The 23,502-nt window shown below is 37.1% G+C and overlaps 1 protein-coding gene across 1 annotated transcript in view; it reads right to left on the reverse strand.

Moving 5' to 3' along the window:
- Nucleotides 1-7,004: 7,004 nt before the first annotated feature.
- Nucleotides 7,005-23,502, reverse strand: part of LOC149933698 (scoloptoxin SSD14-like) — a 96,244-nt gene continuing 79,746 nt past the window's right edge. Inside the window, exons 2-5 of the mRNA XM_090157385.1 lie at nucleotides 12,120-12,310; nucleotides 8,305-8,545; nucleotides 8,092-8,245; nucleotides 7,005-7,162 (exon numbers count right to left, since the gene is read on the reverse strand). Coding sequence (XP_090013511.1) covers nucleotides 7,005-7,162; nucleotides 8,092-8,245; nucleotides 8,305-8,545; nucleotides 12,120-12,310 — 744 coding nt within the window. The remainder of the gene's footprint in view (nucleotides 7,163-8,091; nucleotides 8,246-8,304; nucleotides 8,546-12,119; nucleotides 12,311-23,502) is intronic.

Here is a 23,502-nt window from a genome sequence, read left to right on the forward strand (position 1 = left end):
CCGTGGCTTTTCATTTGATGAGTACCTAAACTACCACTCCTACCCCAAATTGATCATTTTTGACCATCTTGACCACTCCTATCGCAAACTGATCATTTTTGACCACATTGACCACTCCCGGTTCAAACTGGACAGTTTTGTTTATTTTCACTTTGAAAGACCGTTTCATGATTTTGCAAAGGGGGGACCCTTTGATTCCTATGAAATTACCGTACAAAATTCCATAAAGAATATCTGTATAACATCCGCTGTGTCCCGAATTAGGATCCTTTGTCCCGAATTGGGAACCCCTACATGCGTCGTTAATTGGGCTCTCATTTTAAATTTAAATGTTTTTCTTACGAAATTTAAACATTATTACACCAAGAAACATTTATCGTCGATCCCCAAAGTATTAATTTACCAAAAACATCACATGTTTAAAAGAAAAATACCTAATTGTAAAAAGTGTCCCGAATTAGGAGCTCCCACCCTATACGCTTTAAATGTTGTTCGGAGAACACTTTTAAAGGGATCCATCACTCACACCAGGGGGAGGCAGAGGGGTAACATAAAATCCAGACTTGCAGTGTGTTTCAAAACCAGTTTTTTGTGACCATTATGCCTTCCCCTGTTCTGAGTGAGGGATCCCTTTAAACATAGTTTAAGACAGTGTTACCTAAATGTCACTTTTTTAGAATAAAATTCATGTCAGTGGTAAAAAGTGGTAAATATGGCCAAAAGTGACAAAGAGTGACTAATAATCAATAAATGCATTTAAATGATGTAAATAATATCTTTCATACATGATGCATCACTTACATGTGAGATAATGTTTCAGTTTTTCACAAAAGAACCTTTAACACACCTTTAAGATATATAGCAGACAAATTCAAACTCCGGAAAAATCGTTGGAAAATAGCCAAAAGAAATAACTATATTGGGCTATAATTGAGTTTCTAGCCCAAAACCTGGCAACTAATCCAGTATATTTGTCTAAAATAGCACAAATATATTTTTTCTTCGGCATATTTTAATATTTTTATTAAAATGTATTATTTGCCACTCTTTGGCATATTAGCCAGTAAAAGTATTATTCACCATGTCGGTATTTACCACTTTTTGTTACATTATTTGGCACCTGACATTTACCACTTCGGAACGCTGGTTTTAGACGACTCATTTCCCCCACTCCACGCACAACAATATTGAACGAGGTAAAAATCTATAATTGAAATTTAAATAATATAATTATGGTAATATGGCTTTAATTTTAATGTATTTATTTATACATAGAGAGATACTTTATTGATACTATCCGCGGTCTTTAGTTTTTCCTCGGCCCCAACAGGAGCCGGGGGGGGGGGCACTTCATCGGCGTGTGCTTTAATCTCGTCGGAAAAAGTAAGTTGGAAGGATTCAATAAGCTACCGAGCTGATTTGATTGTTATTCTGAATAGGAGAATATTGTTAGAACTAGAAATCGTCTTAACCTAGTCATTCGCCCTGAGTAGAAACACATCGCTTCTTGATTTTAATGAAATTGTAATCGAAAATGAACTTATGGTAGCGTTATCGTTGTTTTAGCGCAGTTATGACTTACTCTGGAAATTGAAAGGTCTTATTTACTAAAAATTCGGGTCAAGATCACGAAAACCTGAAACTGGATAAGATCATATACATATAAAGAACACACTCTTGAAATGCGTGGACAGTTTGTTTTTAATGAATATTTGTGTTCTAGTATAGTGTCAGTTATGATCCTATCCTATAACTAGAAGTATTCTAAATTAAATTGTGTATTAAGTAGGTTTTAAATAAAAACTTAAGAGATTTCGATTATAGGTGGACTATTTAAAGAATAAAATAAAATCATTTGTTTGATTGTATGAAAAACAAGAATAAAAGTTATTTACCTCTTATTATTGGCAATTTAAAAACTCAACGGCTGCCAGTTGTACAGGAAGACTGAGAAACGAAATATTTCAGCTACTCATTATTTTCGCGGTGCTTTAAAATGCTGAACTTTGACCTTGAATATCACGGGTAACATAATGTAATATAAATTTCGTACTGTGGCACGACTCGTCGAGGCTTTCAGAATTTATAGGGAATACGCCTAGCTCTAACAAGTATCATGAACTAATAAACGATAAACTTGATATTAAGGTGAAAATTACGTTAAAACATATTCCACGGTAGTCATTGGCAACGGCTTGCGCGTTATTATTAACCTATGTAAGTTTGGATTTGTGTCTTCTGCCAAGTATATCTGTCGGTAAGATGTCTAGTATAGTCTCATTCACATAAAATGTCGTTGACTTTATAGCGATGTAGATTAACATCAAAACAGATATAACGCATTTGGAGCGTTAAAAAAATTGACGCCGTGCTGTTTGAAAAGGCAAAATTTCAATTATTTATTTGGCCGAGTTTACTTCGTGTTTAGCACTTCACACAAGGTACAAAAAATGTATTATATGTATATTTTTGGTTGTAATACCTTTATTTAAAGTACTTACCAATTTTCAAAGTAAAAATAACCATTATATTAATTAAAATATTTTTATTTACTTATAATAAACTCAAGTCTTTCCTGCATCGAAGCAGTTAGTGCATTCTAGGTTAACTGCTTCGACGATGGCACACATTTTAAATCTTCCTTGTATTATATTACGGAACGTTAATTTCAAATAATTTTATAAAAGAAGAATGCTTTTAAATTTCAAGTTTTATATGAAATATTTGAAATTTGCGCCGAAATGAAATTCATATAATCCCATTGATGTGCAATAAATATGTGGAGAACTTTCTTTACCTCTAATTCTTGTTTACTATTATAAATATTTTGGCCTGTATAGTAATAAAAGTAAAATAACTTACAATTATTATGTTACTCATGACAGTACCAAATTTTATCTCTTTTGACTTGGGTCTTGTTCGGTTTGATTGGTGTCTAAGGCGTCTTGTCGACAAGTTGAGTTTCTGTTTCTTTTCACAAAAAGTGTAGCCTAGGGTCTCAATTATTTTTAAACACAAGGCTCAGAAATTTAAAAAAAATTAAATGAAATTAGTATAATTTATCTTTGTAAAGGATTAGGTGTTTGCCATTGCGTTTTTTTGTTGGAACTTTGCCAACCCAAATTGTTAATAACGTGCTTGTGTTTAACAACGTTGCGTTCACTTACTCTTTCTAAATACTCATGCTACAAATTGTATTGCAAGTTTAAATAAGAACCTAATTTCCAATTGAGAGTCGTCTGCTTCATTGTCTTAACGCTTTCGTCAGCTTTTCACATAGTGAGAATAATGAAAGCAGCCTTGGCTAATAACAGGGTTGAATAACCCTCGTAATGACTTGTAACAATATAAATTCACTTCAAATGAAAAGGTAAAAGAATGGAATGGGTTAAGAAATTTATAAGTAAAAACAAATTTTACTGAATGAATTTAATAGATTTATATATGAAACAATAGTTTTGCTCATGGTTTGGTTTGGTTTGTTTGGCATTAAATAACGCTTTCTCCAATTTTAATGACTACTCAACCATTGTTGCTTCTTTTGGTGATGCTTCTTGAATGTATTTTCGATTAATTATTATTCTAAATACTACCCATTACAAAGCTCATCTTCTGATGAATGTAGGAATTGTTGTAACTTCTTCTTAATTCAATATTTCTAAGAATTTTTATAACTTCTTCTTAATTCAATATTTCTAAGAATTTTTATAACTTCTTCTTAATTCAATATTTCTAAGAATTTTTATAACTTCTTCTTAATTTAATATTTCTAAGAATTTTTATAACTTCTTCTTAATTCAATATTTCTAAGAATTTTTATAACTTCTTCTTAATTCAATATTTCTAAGAATTTTTATAACTTCTTCTTAATTCAATATTTCTAAGAATTTTTATAACTTCTTCTTAATTCAATATTTCTAGTTATGAGTTACAAAAACAGATACCACGAACATATATGAAAGTTTAAAGTAACACACAATCCTTTACAAATTAGTATTTTCTCAAATTACGGTAACAGTTTGAAGGTTAAAAATTAGAAAAAATATACTAGGACGTTGCCAAAACCGTAAACGGTATTTTCAACAAAGACTTGAGCGCAGGGCCGGCGCTAGGATTTTCGGGCCCCAGGTAATTTTTACTCCAAAATTTTTTTTTGGAAATAGTCAGAAAATTTTAGTTAGGCACCCGTTCCGACGGACCCCTTTCGGAGGCCCGGGCCCGGGGTAATTTTGGCCCGCTTACCCCACCCCCTAACGCCGGCCCTGCTTGAGCGGAGCGAGCTGCATATTTAATTAGCGGCACACGCGATCAGAGGAGTGAAAGCGGTGAAAAAAATTCGTGGCTTGTTTATTAGGTAAAAAATAAAGAATACGATAGGAGAGGAAAGTTTTTTTTTCGCGTTTGTTGTACATCGGTTAACATGAAACTCGGTTTATGTTGTAGTGACCCAAAGGAGCTTAAGCGTCTCAAGTTTTTGTTTTTTGGCAGCTAACGCGCTTTTATTTTCGATTTTTAAAAGGCGCCCAACATTAAAACCCGGGTCAAATATTAAGTTTTAACGCGTGAAACGGCCACGTACAACATTCCGGAATCCGAAGGGAAATTCGTTAGGCCTTGTTTACGAGTCTTTCAAATTTCCGGGTGGAATCGGCTGTGAAAGCAGCTTACGAAAGCTGGGATTCCAGCATAGATTTGCGGAGAGCGATAATCACTTCAGTTTCTGCGCGCGAGACAAGCAATTTCAAAATTTGGAAGGCGAATTCAGGTAATTACACAACATTATAGTTAAAATTTAAAACACAAAGGTAAAATTAAATTTTCGGATAAAAATTTAAAAGTTTCTGGAACATTTAATTTTTAGGTTCGCTGGTAGTTTGAGAAATTGAAACTAAGTTCGACGCTGATGTGATTGGCAGCTTAAATTTTATTTTAAACCAAATATGTTAAATAAATGTTTTTATTAGTGTCGAATAAAAAAACCTACGAAATAAATGAAGTTTCGATTAAAATAACCCAACCGATTTTTTCATCAATACTTTTACTTCGCGTTAGGCTCTTACATCTCCCTACCCACTCTTCCTTTCTTGGAATTCCCAACCGCATGTACTCGAGGGGTCCGCCACTTAAGAAAAAAGCGTGCAAAATTCGGAATCTAGGAATTTTAGAGCAATATTAATTGCATTTCAAGGGATCCGCAACGTACTTTTCGGCATTTGAAATTATCGGTCTGATCATGTTTTGTATCCCTCCACCAGTATCAGCGTTAACTTCGTATTCCCACTACATCCAACTTTTACCATTTTCTGCAAATTAGGTTGCACAACCCTTTAAAATGATACTACCTAAAATAAAACGTGGGGTCAAACTTCACCTCTTTCGGAAGACATATGCGCCCCCACCTTCCCCACCGGCCTTGGAAAGCTTACGCCCCATCCCCACACCGACCTCGTTATGGATTTGTAAACTACGTAGCAAACAAAAGAAAAAATATGTAGAGGAATAAGCAAAGATTCAGTGGCGCGATCGAGCGGGCGCGATTTTGATTCCTATCCTCCATGATTCATCGAAAACGATTCCATCACCAGAGTTTGTTTCCCGAGGTGATTCCACGATACTGGTATGATTCCAGATTCCTGAGATGATACAATGATTCGAATTTGAAACTCTGTAAGATTCCATAATTCGGTTATCAGGGGCGTAGGAACGTTCTAAAAGTTGGAGGGGGCAAAGAGAAACCAAAAGGGGTCTGGAGAATGGTTTTGAATTTTTAATGGAGTGTAGCTTCTCCGAATGCACGTGTACATTTCGCTACCATGTAAAATGGCGGGAAAAGACTGAAATTTAAACACAGTTGAGGTTCTACAAGCTTTATATGCTTTTAAAATGAGAATTTGAACCTTTTGAAGATTTCAACTGACCAAAAAGTTAGAGGGGGCAATAACATTAGTTGCCCCTCCCAGCAAAATTCTAGGGAGGGGCGTTGCACCCCTTGCCCCCCCCCCCGGGTTCCTTCGCCCCTGTCGGTTATGATTCTAGATCCGAAGATGATTCTTTGATTCCGGAAAAAAAAATTAAGATTCCCGCCCAGATTCCTGGGATTCGGAAGAGGGAAATCAGAGCCTGTACATGATTCCTTGCACGTACGCCTTCAATTGAAGATCCCCATCCACGATCCACGACGAATCTCCGCGACGGACTGCAAAATATTTTTCTCAAGTCTCTTATCTGGCGTTGGACGGACGGACGGACAGCCACATTTCCTATCAATTTCCCAGAGTGAAAGCTACGCCCAATAATTTCTAATTGATAAATTTAAAACACAAATTAAATAAATTGAAATTGTAATTAAACACGATATTTGGAAAAGCTTTACCGTTAAATAAAAAAATTAGGTCAAAAGTGTGAAATGTTAAAAATACACTGTTAAAGGTTTTTTATTGATTATAAACCATGTTTTAGATGTAGTAGATTTAGAAAGTCGTTAAAATAGAATTATTTTAGTTTTTTACCAAGATTTCTTTAACTCTATCAAAATCAGATTAACCCATTTTTTAAATCGCTTGCAGATAACATTAACAGTAATCTCTAATAAACAACTGATAGAATTTATAATCGATTTCTTATTCGAGTAATCAGACTAAACTTAAAACATTTCTCTTAATATTTTTATTATTTATTTGATAGAAAACAATACTATTCGTAAATAACGTGTAGCTTTTACAGGTACTTAAAAAGCAGATCAGTTAAGAAATACAGAAAAGATTTTATCTCATCATATAAAAGTGAAAGGGGTGTTAATAGGTTTATCCGCTGTGCGATCTGTATCAAACAAGAGTATGAGAACCAAATACAGATATTCCTTAAAGAATGAGAACAGAGCAAATTTCCACAACTCTAATCCTGGACTCGATTTTTTGACATCTCTGACAACTTGAGTGACCGCTTGGATAATTCTGGATATTGTACCTTAAGTCTTTAATTGATGCTCATTGTGCATGTTCAATTCAAGAACAGTCTGAGCTGTCGGGCAAGCTGCCCACGCTGCCCACGCTGTCACTCAAGAAATCGACAAGTTCAGGTATGTGGGATTCAAAATTCGCGCACAGGAAAATGGAATCTCTGTTCTCGGCCCTTAACAGGTAGAAATGGGAAGCATTAGGTTCTTGATTTAAGCGAATATCATTAGCAGAATTGGGATGTGGTTGTTTTATAGGGTGTCCACTAAAAAATGAACCAGGTCGAATATTTAAAAATCTGTTTTAGGTATGATTTTGAAATTTTCAATTCGTATACAAGATGTAGGGGGAAACCTACTGCGGTTCACGAGTTAGTTTTTGGATGACCTTGAAGACATGGTTCAAGGTCATCGACATTTTCGCAGTAGGTTTCCCCCTACATATTGTATACGACTTGAAAATTTCCAAATCGTACCTAAAACATATTTTGAGATATTCGCCTTGATTCATTTTTTAGTGGACACCCTGTATAGTATGAGATAAGATCTAAAATTCTGTTTTATATCTAATATCCATCTGTACTTCCTCCTTTACGGTAATCTGAATTGCCGTAAATTCTTCCGTCGTTACCTACTAATATCCCTTGAAGTACGGATGAGCGTACTTTCATTTCTTTATTCACATGACCAAAACTCGATAAACCATCTAAAACGCACTGAAAAACAAATTAAAGCTATATTTAACAAAACCAATTGACTTGAGTGGAATATGGAGCTTATCAAGATAGGAGTATTCAACTGGCATTTCGTCGTAGACCAACGTGTCCAGACGGGCTAGATTGTGTAAATTATAGCGTTGGAAGCGATATCTTTTAAGTTAAAATTTATTTGAAAATTTTCCGTTTACCATGGCGCTATCTATCCAGGAAAGTGGGAACGAAATGGGCGGGTGAAAATTTTGCAATTCCAATAAAAATTAAGATAAATATAAAATATAATACCACAGAGCGACTTTCACGCTCTGGCGGAAAAGCAAGTCTGACTTCCCTTGCTGTTTCACATATTTTATATTTATTGACGTTGACATCTCGTGTTGGAATACGCGTATTCGATAGACGCTGTTCAAAGTTGAATACTCTGATCTTGATGAATTCCTGGTGGCCGAAGATCAATAACCTTTGAAAAATCTTTTTCGTAATTGGTGTGAGCGGGAAACAACTGATGGTGTATTCTAGGCTCGTCTATGGCTGTTTTTAAGTCCTTGCCAAAGAATAATGTTTTAAGAATCACCTGAAATTGAATCTACTTAGTTTCTTACAAGAAATTTGGTTTAAAATATTTGAATTTACGTAAGCGACTGCCGTAGTGATCTGCGTTCCTCCAGCGCCACCTACCGCCAGTTTAACGTTCCCACAATTGTCTAATATTATTGTCGGACACATGGATGACAAGGGCCTTTTTCCGGGCTTGATGTAATTAGGAACTGAAGGAGGGACGCCGTACAGATTAGTTATTTTAGGCGATGAGAAGTCGTCCATTTCATTATTGAGAAATATTCCGGTTTTTTTCGACAGAATTTTGCTACCAAAACTAAAAGGAAATACCATATTGTTCAAGAGTACCAATTACTTTTTAAATACCAGCAATTATTATTAACTGCGTCAGGAACTTAAAAGTACTTCCCACGAATTAAGAAGCCCTATAGTTATAATAAAAAGAAATGAGAGGCTAGGATGTTGATTTATTGAAGGGCAAGCTTTTTATAAATATTCTTTCTTATTCTCCAATTTCGTAAGGCACATATTTTTTAACACTGTCTTGTACTCTGCCGCGGTAAAATGTAGTTATTTTACAAGCTAAACTGAATTAAAATTTAATTTTTGTTTTTCATTTCAATTTATCAAATATGAGGTTTTATTTTAAAACTAATCAAATTCCAAATTTCGAACCTCGTGCGCGTTTAAAGGGAATATAACCTCAGGTATTTGGTGTGGAACACCAACATTTGCAGCTCTGGCCGCTCTTGCCTTTGGCTTTAGAAATGTTTGGCGCCACTGTACAGGGAAATTTTAAAAATTGAAGGGGTCTTCCATAAAGATTACTTTGCCGGTTATATTCCCTTTAATTTGGCTGTTTGAGTCATGTGTTCCGAAGCTCATTTAAAAAGATATCAAGCGCAGTGTAAGCTAAAAAATTTCGTTGTAAAAGCCAAAATAAACAAATGTTTTTTAGGTAATTTGGTATTTCCTAAATGGAAACTTGGGTGACCAACGTAAGTACAATATTTTTCAACATATACAGGGTAGGACAAAAATTAAGACTATTTACGAAGAAATACCGTGAGTGAGAGACAAAAAATAATAAAGGTAAAATTATTTTTAATCTATAAAATACGAGACGTTTCAAGCCGTGGCTCGTCATATACAGGGTGTTTTGAATTGCTCTGACTGGGCATTTTGTTCAGTAACTGCAGCAGATAGAGTTGCGAAATTTTCAGGGTATTATTTTTAGTGTGGGATCGCTTTAAATCCTAAATTTCACAAAAATCGGAAATAATTTCAGGTTTTTGTAAAAGATATTTTTTCACCGGTAGGTGCTAGAAATACCGTTTCTATGAGAAATTTGTAGAGTGCCGTCGAAAATGTTCAAAGAAATTCGTTTCATTGTAAAAGAACACTTTTTCACGAAGATATGAACTTATGAAACGTTTTTGTCAAAACATCAACATGGAAGACACCGTTCTGCCTATTTTTTGCGTATCCTCGAGCAAGCCTCAGAGGTGCAAGTGACGAACTCGGATTATCGACGAACTACGTGTGGACCACTCTTCACAATCACAACTTCCATCCGTATCAAGCGACCCCCCACCAAGCTCTGCACGAAGGCAATATGCAACGTAGATTTGATTTCTTCAACTGGATAATAACCATGATGTCTGATGAGAACCCAAATTTCATCAATCAAATGCTTGTGACCGACGAGTGTTCCTTTCGAAGAGATGGACCTTTCAATCATCAAAACACCCATATGTGGTGTGACGAAAATCCTCACTGTGGTTTTCCTCACCATCATCAACAACAACCCCGACTGAATGTTTGGGCGTATTTGCTCGGGGATCGAGTTATTGGCCCATTTTCCCTCCCAGCTCGTCTTAATGGACAACGCTACTTGGCACTTTTGCAGAATGAAATAGCAGACGCTTTAGAAGATATTCCGCTGGAAGTTTACAGACAGATGTGGTACCAACATGACGGCGCACCACCCGACGTACCTAGATGGGTAGTGAAGCATCTTAACAACGAGTTCCCTTAGCGTTGGGTTGGCAGGAACGGTCACGTTCGATGGCCTGCGAGGTCTTCTGACCTAACACTGATGGACATTTTCTTGTGGGGGTTCAACAAAGCACAAGTTTACGTGACGCCCGTTGAGAACATCGAAGATTTGCGTCACCGAATCATTGCAGCCTTGGAACTTGTCACTCCTAATATGAAAAGACGCTCGTTTCAAAACATGCTTCATCGTGCCTAAACATGTATCGCGGCAAACGGAGGTAACGTAGAACCTCACTTTGTAAAATTTTTACGTTTACTTGAATAAATGGTAAAATTAAATCTTTCAGACATTTCTTTCATTTACGTACAAAAATGCGAAGGCTATTGGCCCCTATGGAGATATTTTTTTCATCAGCTCATATCTTCGTGAAAAAGTGTTCTTTTCCAATGAAACCAACTTCTTTGAACATTTTCGACAGCACTCTACAACTTTCTCATTGAAACGTTTTTTTCTAGAACCTACCGGTGAAAAAATATTTTTTTTTACAAAAAACCGAAATAATTTTTAAATAATTTTTAATTAAATTAAAATTTTCTGAAATTTAGTATTTAAAGCGATCCCACACTAGAAATAATACCCGGAAATTTTCGCAACTCTATCGCTTTCAGTTTCTGAAAAAAAAAACAGTCATAACAATTCAAAACACCCTGTAGTAATATATAGATGAAATTTTAACGAAACATTGAGATATCTGTTCTACATTGTATACGATATTTTTTAATTTCACCAAAAAATGAGTAATTTTTAGCATTCATCATTAAAATCTGGCCAAACCTTCGCTGATGTAGGGGTAGCGTAAATCATTGGTACTTTTGTTCGTAGGAAATTTGACAGTACCATTATCTAAATCTTCTTGTGGTGGAAGTAAAATGTGTGAAATAAAAAAATAATATGTTTAAAAACTCTCGAGATAATTGTTTTTCACTTTTAAAAAATCTTCCGAATTTTAAAGACATCATCTTTAGGCAAAATACTAAGAAGCTCATGCCATTCAAATTTATATCGGTAAGTCTCTCATCTTCTTTTGTGATCGAATTTAAGTTTAATTCGTATCTATCGGTTATGAGAAGGCCAACAGTCATCAATAAAAGTGAAATAAAGGGTGGTCAATCGAAAGAGAGTCAGACTTGTGGTTCCAATCGGCTTCTTTCGTTTCTGTTCCGCTAGTTTATTGGTTAATTTAAAAAAAACCTTGAAAAAATGTTTTGGCGTAATAGTTTTCTATATTTTGTATTCATATTTATCATAAGTTTGATTGGTTTCTAAACGTTTTTCAGCCTCCACGAAGTTTTCCCTTCCCATAATGGTAAATGGTGGCCTTTTTTTCAAATATAAGAATAACAGATATTGCTACAACCAGGGCTGGACATAAGGATATTTTTTTAGTAGTCAGTCCTATCTTAATTTATTTTAGTAGTCACTGACTAGGGGGGGGGGGTAAAAATGGGGGTATAAAAACCAGAAGGACAGCCAACATTTTGCTTTCCCCTTTAGAATTGAAATAGGAATTTATCATCACTTAAGTTAAATGATGTGTTTTTTTTTAATAAAATTGGATTGATGAATTAGAATTTATGATTCGCCATTATTTATGAATATTCCAGTAAATTTTTAACGTGTCAATTTGACTAGTGAGCCCCCATATTTCCATTAATTTTAGTAGTAAAATGCCGTCACTAGTACCTTATGTCCAGCCCTGGCTACAACCTCTACAATTTTCCGGGTGTAGCATGTCACAATGACTACGTCCGCCACGAAACGCCGCCGTTGAATACTACTTCCTTGACGCACACCTGGTTTACTTGATAAAAAAGTCATCTTCTCCACTTACTAGCCGTTAATCGTGCTTGTGGCTGAAACGGCGTCCCCGTTCGGTGCTATGACTGCCATGTGGGCGGTACCAGAATCATCATCCAAGTACATTTTCACTCCATAATATTCGGGATCGTTACTAGTCTGATCAATTTGTATTCTTTGCGACACCATTTTGGAATATTCGTCAGATGTTAAATCTTCAATTTGCTTTAATAAAATGAAATTCATTTCAGATTTTTTGTTCATCGAAATAAGGAAATCTGAAACAAAAACATATAGCCTTGTGGTCTAGTGGAGTCATTTACTTCCGATTACTCAGGATAATTTACACTTTTTCTTTTTTATTTAAAATAAGCTGGCTGGCAATCAAATGAGGCACCATAATTGCTGCCACCAAAAATCGTTAAACCTTTAAAAATACCATTGGTATAACAACGTTTAATTACATTAGGGCTACAACAGCACAGCTTTGTAATTACTGTCGTACCAAGAATTCTTTAATATTCAATGATAAATTTGGTTCAGAATTTAAATACCGGAACACCTGTGATATAAATAATCCTATATCATCTGTAATCTCGTCATTATGACCGGAGATAGCACTAACAGCCTGATTGGATGACCAAAAGCCTTAGAGCTGTAAGTGATCTCTGCCACTTAATTTAGGTATTAGACAGATTTAGCAAAATATCACCAAAAGAACGTTTCCACAAATGTCTCGTCGGCGTAGTAAATGTTCGCGTTTTTCATCAGTTGCTGAAACTGTTTAATGTAAATGTTACGATTTATGTTGTTACTGTATCATTTCCCTTCCGTTTGGTTTTTCAAAGAATAAATTTTTACAATCACCTTGTATCTCATTTCGTATCCGAGGGCACATAGTCCCCTAGGAATGCGATTACAATCCCCTTGTCTGTCAGTGGGTGTATGTGTCTATCTTTCTGGGCTTCGAACGCGTTCGCATTTTCGGAGCAAAGTGTAATCGCTGCGTTCGCAGTTTCTTAGAATGAAAGAAAAGGTTTTCCATAAGCGCCCTCTTTGGGTCATTGGGTGTATTATAATTTTATTTTTGCGAATTGTGATTTAACGTGAAGAATCATGAACGGTAATAGTTAGTGTAGGGAGCTGTTGGCTCGAACGCGTGGCATGCAGGGCTTGCCACCACTCTCCTACGCATTGTAACCCGGCCACCTGAATTAATGGCTTCAAAAGTCGCTTGACGACTTAGGCCTAAGGTGGTGCCTTGGGTATTAGCCTAGCTGATGATTATTGATTTACCGTATACTGAGGATTACAGTAAACGTCTCAACGTCCAAATGGCAGGGCTTCCACCAAACGTTCACGGTATATGTCATAGTATCATTTAGCGAACACATCGGGTGGGTTGTGAACCCGAGCCCTCCTGCATGACAGGCAAGTGTTTTACCACAGAACCACCGATAAATGTTACGCTTTATTGAAAATTATAAGCTCAGCTTAAGCGGAAGATTTAAAATTAAGAAAATTTTCACAACGACGGATACTTTATGGTACTATTTTTATTAAAATATTTTTAAAAACTACGCTCTTGGTTACGGACTCCGACCTAACCAGTCATATCTTTTGTATTCTCTCTTCTAGAGAAAGTTTAGTGCCATGCCTTGTAATATTTGGTAAATATATATAAATATATTATTAATAAAGAGTATTTTATAGTGTAACTCTCGTACATGGTTTAGACATAAGCCGACAATTTCCAGGCTTCACAAATGGCGCCCAACGTGGGGCCTGAGTTGTTGAATGCACGAGAGTTTAGGTTATTTTAATTTTTAAGTGTAATTTTTGGGTATGGGTTAGTTAAAATTTTAGTGTTAGTGTATTTTTATATTAGTTATATTAGTGTATTGTGGGTACCTTTGTTTCCCAGTGGGTTTTCCGGAGGGGTTTTTGGGTTAGGCGGCTCTAGGGTTTTAGAGTCGCGGTTTAAGTCTTAAACATTAAAACCAGGTCCGGAGTGGTTTTGGGAAATGAAGGGGGTATTGGTGCTGGAAACCCAGCCCAGGAGGATATGGCGCAAGTCATGGCTCGTGCTTTGCGCGTGGCCTTGGACGGTTATGCGACCAGCCGGGATGCGGGAGCACGCGCTGCCCAAATCCCGAGGGTTAAGTTAAATGTAGAAGCGCCGATCTACATGGGTCCGGCCGACGAGCAGTCTCCATTGGAGTTCCTGGAAGCTCTCGACCGGTATCAGGCGGTTACGGGGTATAGTGAAGGGGATATCCTCTTGCAGGTACTACCGTCGTGCATGCGGGGACCCGCTGCACTTTGGTGGTCGTTCCAAGGAGTGTTTCCCTCCTTGAACGGTTTTCGTCAGGCATTTCGCCACGAATATTTAGCCACCGATTACGGCAGGCGTATACAAATTGAGTTGGATATCCGAACTCAAGGTGCGGATGAACCCCTGACGCAGTATATTCACTGTATAGCTGAATACTACCGGCGCATTTGGGGAACCGCCACCGAGGCTGATAAGGTAGCTCGAGTGTTTCGGCAATGTCACCCGACATACCGTCATCACTTAAGGGGAAAGGCATTCGCCACCCTGAAAGAGTTGTCGCAGGAGGCCAAGATTATTCAATCTGACCTTCTCGCGCAAGGCATTTATCGCCCCCCGCCCACCGCTTTAGAATCCCTAGAGCCAACTCTGGCTTACGAGGGAACTTTAGGACAGGTTGGCCGAGCGTCCCCTGTTACTGGTGGCGCGGTGAGTTTAGCAGCAACCGGAGTGCCGGCCAATTCTAGCCAGGTAGGCCTAGCAGCTCTGGATCCTTATTAGCATTATAGGATTCAGAGGCAGTCTGCTAATTGGTCGAGCGCGGCAATCGCCCATCGACCAATGCAGCAAACTTTCCAGCAGAATCCTGTAGAAAGTTTTAGGCCGGTGCGCCAGAATTTAGTTTGTTATGGTTGTCGGAAACCCGGACATATCAAACGCCAATGTCCCGAGCAGGGAAACTGGCGAGGGAGGCCTTCCAATTAAATGGATGTACATCCAGGAAAGGGAGTGAGCCTCGGCAAAATTCTGACGTTTGGAAAGCCGGTAACGAGGGAGAGCTTCCCAATACTCAGAATCGCACTCCCTTGGTCAACCGGTGTGCTGACCGAACATTTGGCGGGAAAAATCCCCCATTGTTACGGTTCCGAGATTTGGAACATTCGTTTCTAGGCTTGTTACACTCTGGTTCCTCCGTCTCTCTCTTGGGTGATAATTTTATCCCCATTTTTGAGAAAAAAGGGGGGGAAATGAGCGAAAATAGCACTACAGTTAGATTTGGCCGTGGCACGTGTCGTGTCGCGGGCAGTATCAGGCTTTCCATAAGATGGGTCGGCGGCATTCGCCGCCAGCGCTTTCTTGTAGTTTACGGTCTGACCCCCCCTGTTATCTTGGGTAGAGATTTTATTGGGGCGGAAAAAATAGACCTAAGAATGAGCGAGGGAGGGTGGTCAATCGGCCTCCTACCCCAGCGCGTGATTTCATCGGAGTAACCAACGTGTCCCAGCTGAAGACTTTCACCCCGCCTTGGCAAGGAGATGACCCTCCGTGTGACGAAACCGGTAGGGGGGCGGAAACGCCGGACAAGAAGAAGGAACCCCTCTCTCGTCCCAAGAGGAAGAGCCGGCGTAGAAGGGGTGAGAGCGCTGTAGACCCCCCCTAAGCATCACTACAATCTGCGTTCAAAGGCAAACGCTTTTTAGGTGGGTGTCTAACTTATTGCGGTGAATTTGAGATACCTTGAATTGCACGTAACTTTGGCTGAAGATTGTTGCGCACTCGCGCCATCTTTTAGCAATTGAAACCAGGATCGGGGAGGTCGATCCCGATCTCGCCAGTCGGGGCGGGGAGTAGCCGCCTCCACCAGAGGCCTTGCGACTCGGGGACGTCAGAAAGGGCTGACGGCCCAAGGAACGCCGGGGCAGACCACCCTGTCGAGAGGGGGGCAACCAGGCCAAACTACAAGGCAGACGGCCTTAGGAGGACCCTTAATTTATAATTTCCAGGCTTCACAGTCTCAACTATTTAAATTAAAATTAAAATTACATTTTTAGTAAATAACTCTGAATTGCGGAGATATCTTTAAGGGTCGTCTCGAGAAATTAATACCACTAAGGACCATTCTTCCGAGGAGAGGTGTATTTTGGCTTGCCAACTTGTTAATATTTAATAAAATATAAGATAAATATAATTTATAAATATTTAATTAAATATAAGATTAATATAATTTATAAATATTTATTTAAATATAAGATTAATATAATTTATAAATATTTATTTAGATAAAAGATTAATATAATTTATAAATATTTAATTAAATATAAGATTAATATAATTTATAAATATTTAATTAAATATAAGATTAAAATAATTTATAAATAATTAATTAAATATAAGATTAAAATAATTTTTAAATATTTAATTAAATATAAGATTAATATAATTTATAATATTTAATTAAATATTAATTTAAAATAATTGATAAATATTTAATTAAATATACGATTAATATAATTTATAAATATTTAATTTAATATAAGATTTATATAATTTAAAATATTTAATTTAATAAGATTTATATAATTTATAAATATTTAATTAAATATAAGATTAATATAATTTCTAAATATTTAATTAAATATAAGATAAATATAATTTCTAAATATTTAATTAAATATAAGATTAATATAATTTATAAATACTTATTTAAATATTAGATTTATATAATTTATAAATATTTAATTAAATATAAGATTAATATAATTTATAAATATTTAATTACATATAAGATTAATGTAATTTATAAATATTTAATTAAATATAATATTAATATAATTTATAAATATTTAATTAAATATAAGATGAATATAATTACTAAATATTTAATTAAATAGAAGACTAATATAATTTTTAAATATTTAATTAAATATAATATTAGTATAACTTATAAATATTTTAAATGATGTAGAATAAATTATATTACCTAACGTTATAACTTCGTAAAGGACAAGCGGTTTTTTAGAAAAACACCGTAGCTTAACAAACGTCGGTGGCTCAGTGGTTAGAGTAAATCTCTTGCACACAAATAAATCACAAATTGACACTGAGACGAATACTGTGAACAATTGGTGGAAACCCTGCCATTGGACGTTGAGCGGTTGCCATAACACTCAGCACTCGGTCCGTCCCAAAAATCAATAAGAAGAAGTTTAAGAGAAAACACCAGTACAAAAACAACAAACACAACAGACTCAACAAACACAACCATCATAACACAAACACAATAAACTCAACACCCACAACCATCATAACACAAACTCAACATTCACACCCTACACTTAAACATTACAATAACGAAATATCCAATCAAACTGACTCAAAACCCTCCAAATCAAACCCAACCGCAAATTAATCCGTTAACGCTCACCGTCACACGGTGGTTTTGCCAACCCTTCGAGAAACTGCGAACGCAGAGATTTCGAGAAACTGCGTACGCAATGATTAAGATTTGCACGGAAAATGCGAATGCGTTCGCAGGACAGACAGACACATGGACACACGGACACACGGATACACGGACACACATACACGGTGATTGTATAACCCCTCCTACGGGACTTGGTACCCTTGGAGGGGTAAAAAATTATTGGAATTAATTTACATTTAAAACTATTTATTATCCACTCAAATACCTGTCCCTTATTTACTCAGCGTAGCTGAGCTATTTCCTATAATTATTATATTTTTATTGAATATTTCTGTTAATACAATGTTTATTACTGGGGGTATTTAGATGGACTTTTTCTTGATTCCTAAGTATTTTAATTAACTTGTTATTTACAATTGTTAGTTGGGTTTTTATTATATATTTTTCTATTGGTTATTTTTCTTGTTTGTTGATAATGTGGGGGATAATTCATGTTTACGATTTTTTATTTGCATTGAGTTTTATCAGCTTCGTTGGGTTGTCGTCATGAGCCCACCCAGTTTTTATTAGTGCTTTTACTTATAGTTTTGGTTTTCGCTTGAACTTTTCTTTTTCCGTATAAATTTGATTGTTTAAGACCTATAATACAATGGGTTGGTTTTTCTCTATAAAATAGTGTCTTGCACGTATGTTTTAAGTTTCGTGAGCATTCTAATAATTACCTCTCCGCTGACTATGTCCCCTAGGAGGGGTTATACAATCACCATGTCTGTATGTCTGTCTGTCCTGCGTTTTCGCAGTTTCCGTGGATTGCTTAATCACTGCGTTCGCAGTTTCTTGAAATCTCTGCGTTCGCAGTTGCTAGGATTCTTTGCGTTCGCAGTTGCTTAGAATTAGGAAACGAAGTCGAAGGGGTGGCAAAACCACTGTGCGACGGTGAGCGTTAGCGAATTAATTTGGAAGGTTTTTTTCGTTATCGCAAACCGTCGTAACAGTTTTAACTCAGTTTAATTGGATATTGCGTTATGGTAATGTTTATGTGTAGGGTGTGAATGTTGAGTTTGTGTTATGACGATTGTGGGTGTTGAGTTTGTTGTGTTTGTGTTATGATGATTGTGGATGTTGAGTTCGTGTTATAAATTTAAGTTGAAACACCTTACGCTACTTGATTGAATAAAAAATAAAAAACCACGAATTTAATGCGTAAGTAAAAATTAGTTATTTATTTAAAATAAGTTTTTTATTTATTTTAAATAAATAACTAATTTTTACTTACGCATTAAATTCGTGGTTTTTTATTTTTAATTCAACGAGTTCGTGCTATGAGGGTTGTGGGTGTTGAGTTTTTGGTGTTTGTGCTATGATGGTTGTGTTTGTGTTATGATGGTTGTGGATGTGTAGTCGGTTGTGTTTGTACGGGTGTTATCTCTCCAACTTCTTCTTAATGACTTTGGAACGGACGGAGTGCTGAGTGTAATGTAACCTCTCAACGTCCAAAGGCAGGGTTTCCACCAATTGTACACGGTATTCGTCTTGGGCGAATGTCCTTTACAAAGTTATAACGTTAGGTACTATAATTTATTTTACATCATTTTAAATATTTATAAATTATATTTATCTTATATTTAATTAAATATTTATAAATTATATTAATCTTATATTTAATTAAATATTTATAAATTATATTAATCTTATATTTAATTAAATATTTAGATATTATATTAATATTATATTTAATTAAATATTTAGATATTATATTTTTCTTATATTTAATTAACTATTTAGAAATTATATTAATCTTATAATAAACTAAATATTTATAAATTATTTTAATCTTATATTTAATAAAATATTTAGAAATTATATTTATTTTATATTTAATGAAATATTTAAAAATTATCTTAATCTTATATCAGAACACAGGTGGCCTTCGTACTATATCCAATACTTTCTTTAATAATGTTAATTTAACCTCCATGGACATTATCTGTATTACGGAGACGTGGTTCAATGACAGCCACTTTGATGAAGATTACTTCCCTAACAATTTTCAAATTTTCCGATCGGACAGAAACAACTCTGCTGATCCCAATATTCGTGGCGGCGGTGCTCTTATAGCAGTGAAAAAAAACTTTACGGTTATAAGGCGTACTGATCTTGAGAGAGTTCCTGAATGCGTATTTGTGGAAGTCAAGATTACCTCGGTTTCTTCCGTATTAATTGGGAATATATATCTGTCACCAAGTATTAGCGATAAAATATATGAGGAATTTAGCCTACACTGGGCATCTCACTGTGCCAACATTTCAAATATCTTTATATTCGGGGATTTTAATTTACCTAAACTAGACTGGCCAAATTTCAGTACGCTAGACTGTAGCTATACACAGGGGCGGCTGAAGGGCCGGGCAACCCGGGCAACTGCCCGGGGCGCCAGTTTGAGAGGGGCGCCGAAATTGAGTTGCGCGCCTTTGGGTTTACCAAGAATTGGATTTGTTTATAAAAATTTTAATGTAAGCATAGCATAATTTAAAAAATCCTTAGCTAATTATAAATACAAATCGCTTTCCCAACGAAAATGTCCAACATCATCGATGAACGTTTTTTCTCTACTATTTACTTTGACGTTATAAACCAGAGTATATAATATGAAGAAGAAAAAGTGATTGGGCGAACTACAACAATAGAAGGAAGCCGAAAGGAATACAGTACTTTAATGTACTTGCTTGCTATTTCGTTGTCGTTTATCCAGCTTTATGATAAATAAACTAGCAGGCCATCTTCAAGAATTCTTTTTGTTTTTTTAGGCTCTTATGAACCGGCATTCAATCTACTAAAATGCATTTAAACCATTTTCGATGGCTAGTTCCAAAGATGGGGAATAACATAGGATTGGCCGGTTTTCAAACCACGGGGGGCTCGCATCCACGATGATATTGTATGCGCGATTGGTGAAAGCGCCACATTCGCTTTATGGATGATGGAGTTTATCGCCACAAGACGTTTGATGCGGCGACGCGACGCGAGAGTGCGCCAGTTAAGATTCTTAAGTACTTCTGAGTTACTGATGTCCCACGAGTACCCGACCGATGAGGCAAAACGGACGGCCTTTCGTTGAACCATTTCAAGTTTGTGGGTTTTCGCCGTGGTGTGAGGGGACCACACGGCTGATGCTTTTGTGGGAAAGGAGTAGCCGTGGAGGGTTCGGCTGAGAAAGCCGAGAGCTCGGTGGGCCCTAGAGACCGTCATAAAAACGTGGACATCCCAGGAGAGCGTGGCAGTTAAAGTAACACTGAGATACTTGAACTCTTGAACGTGATCAATGGCCGTGCCTTCAACTTGGTACCCGAAGGAGGTGGGTTTACACCCTGGGCGGTGAAGGCTTAGCACTTTTCATTTTTTGGAGTTTAGTTTCAGCTTCCAGTGGCAGCTCCAGAGCATGATTTGGTCGAGGTCCAGTTGCAGGGTGACGTGATCGCCAGGGCAGAAAATTGCTCGAGACAGGGTGACGTCGTTGGCGTAAATGGACAAACGAGAGAATACACCAGAGCCTACGTCATTGACTCAAATTGTGAAGAGAAGAGGGCAAAGTACTGAGATCTGTGGTAGACTGAAGTGACGGGATACCAATCTGACCCGGCACCAGGAAGGACTACACGTAACTCATTCCCCTCCAGGTAGGAGGCTAGCCACCGTAGAGTGGGGTCGCGTAAACCGTAGCTATCTAGTTTCGAAAAAAAAGCTTATGAGGCATCGTGTCAAATGGCTTTCTGAAGTCTAGGAAGACCACATCCACTTGGGGGGCGGTCTCCAGACCGGTTCACCAAGCGTCCACGCTGGAGAGGAGCTGGCTTTCGGTACTGTAACCGCGGCGGAAGCCGTGCTGGGCTGGAGTAATGGCATTATGGAGCTCCAAGTGGGTTGTGATGGAGGAGGTGACAACGTGGTCAGCAACCTTTAGGAGTTGGGCCAACAGGGAGATTTGTTTGTATTCCTTAGGATAATCTGGGGGCCGTCCCTTTGGAATCGGCGTTACATTGGTGCGCTTCCAGTCCTGGGGGAGTGTGGCCGTGGAGAGCGAGCAAGCAATCATGTCCGCCACCGGAGAGGCAAGCGGAGATAGCTTCAGTATCGCTAGGCAGGTGCGGGGGGGGGGGGGAGGCAGTCTAGGTGGTGAGGGGAGAGCCGGCAGAGTGAATTGAAATAAGTCGTGGTCCCCGAGACCTGGGCTGTGTATCACGTCGCCGAGACCTGGCCTGTGTATAACGTCACCAACTACCCCTGCGGGAGACGAGAGCGCTAAGTCGAGAATGCTTTCACAGGAAAACGTAGTTCTGGTAGCACTTAGAACGTGCTGCGTGTAGTTGCATGGGACCACCGTGCACAAGAACTTCGAATCGAGAGTTAAAGGGGTTTGTAACAGATCCCAGTCTATGGATTTATAGTAGAAATCGCCAACTACTAGGATATCAGAGACACACTGGGACAGCTTTTCAAGTAAGGCGTTGACCCGGGCGGAATACGACTTATTGGACGAGTGGGGACGGCTCAAGTAATTTTTTTCACCCGGGCAAGATGGATTTTTGTCGCCCCTGTTATTTTGAAACTAAAAAAACATTACCGTGTCCTTGTTATAAATTTACGGTTTTCATAACAATAAATAATCCCTTTTATCACTTTCTAAATACTTTGTGTAAACATATTTATAGCACAGTCAAGTTGTATTGGAACCCGGAAAAAAATGGGTAAAAGCAACTCTCAACGGTTTTGGGTTCTAAATGGTCTCCTTATCATTTAAAAAAATTATACCACTTTATGCGAAGGGGAACATGTCTAAAAATGGCTGCCATTTTGTCTATTTTTAGTTTTTTGACGTTCTTGCGTGAACGATACTACATAGGCCTATAGTTCCTTTGGCAAAGTTGTGCAGACAATAATTGTCTATCGTGTCATATCTCATTTGTTACCATAGCATGAGCGCCACCTGGTGGGCATAGACTGAACATTGTGTAACAACCGAAATCTACCCTTTTTTTAGTTTTTTTTTGACATTCTTGCGTGAACGATACTATATTAGCCAATACCTCCTAAAGCAAAGTTGTCCAGAAACACATTTGCTATCGTTTGATATATTATTTGTAAAATAGCGTAAGCGCCTCCTGGTGGGCAAATATGGAGGCAAGGTCCATTTTCGTCTGGGATTTAGTAGCAGAAATAATTAATATTTTTTATTCATAATAACATTATTTTATTTATGCATTTTAGTATTATGCGCAATTGTAAAATTTTATATAAGTTTAAGTAACTATTTTAAGATAAAATATATTTTCGTTTCTTATAATTCTTCACAATCGGACACGTCTTCATTCGGTTAATCATTTTCTTTATAAGAGTTGAGACAGGCGATTCCGTTGCATTCACCTCACATGGCCGAACAGTTTATGCCATATTTTCGACAAGAACAAGCTTTACAGTTACTAACTTTACATCCACAAAATATAAGATGTAAAATCCTTTCCGGAGCTGGAACTACTTCGGAACGAATAGGTTCCAAAACGTTATTATTTATTTTCCAACCCCATAATTCGGGTTCCAAACTTTCCCCTAGCCATTCTTGGGTTTGGTAGTATACCCTTTCGATATGATTTTTTGCACCTTGCGTCGTGGGAGGAAGCGAGGCTAATTCAAAAGAACTTTTCAAAAGTTGCTTCGAAGCGAAGTTGTTGTACGTAAGAAATCTATGTTCGTGAAGAGTTTTAGTTCTAGCATTTGCACCGTAAAGTTTTAAAATAATTTCCTCTCCATCTTTCATAAGCTCTTGACGATCTGAGTTTCTTATGTTGAAGAATTTGGCATTTTGAATTAAACTTGGATTATACACGAAAAGTTTAAGTACTTTATTCTTTCCTTTTTTATAAAAAGAAGACGTAGTATCGCAAC

The sequence above is a fragment of the Leiobunum rupestre genome, chromosome 8 (assembly GCF_980474605.1).
Source record: "Leiobunum rupestre chromosome 8, qqLeiRupe1.1.hap1, whole genome shotgun sequence".
NCBI classification, from domain to species: domain Eukaryota; kingdom Metazoa; phylum Arthropoda; class Arachnida; order Opiliones; family Sclerosomatidae; genus Leiobunum; species Leiobunum rupestre.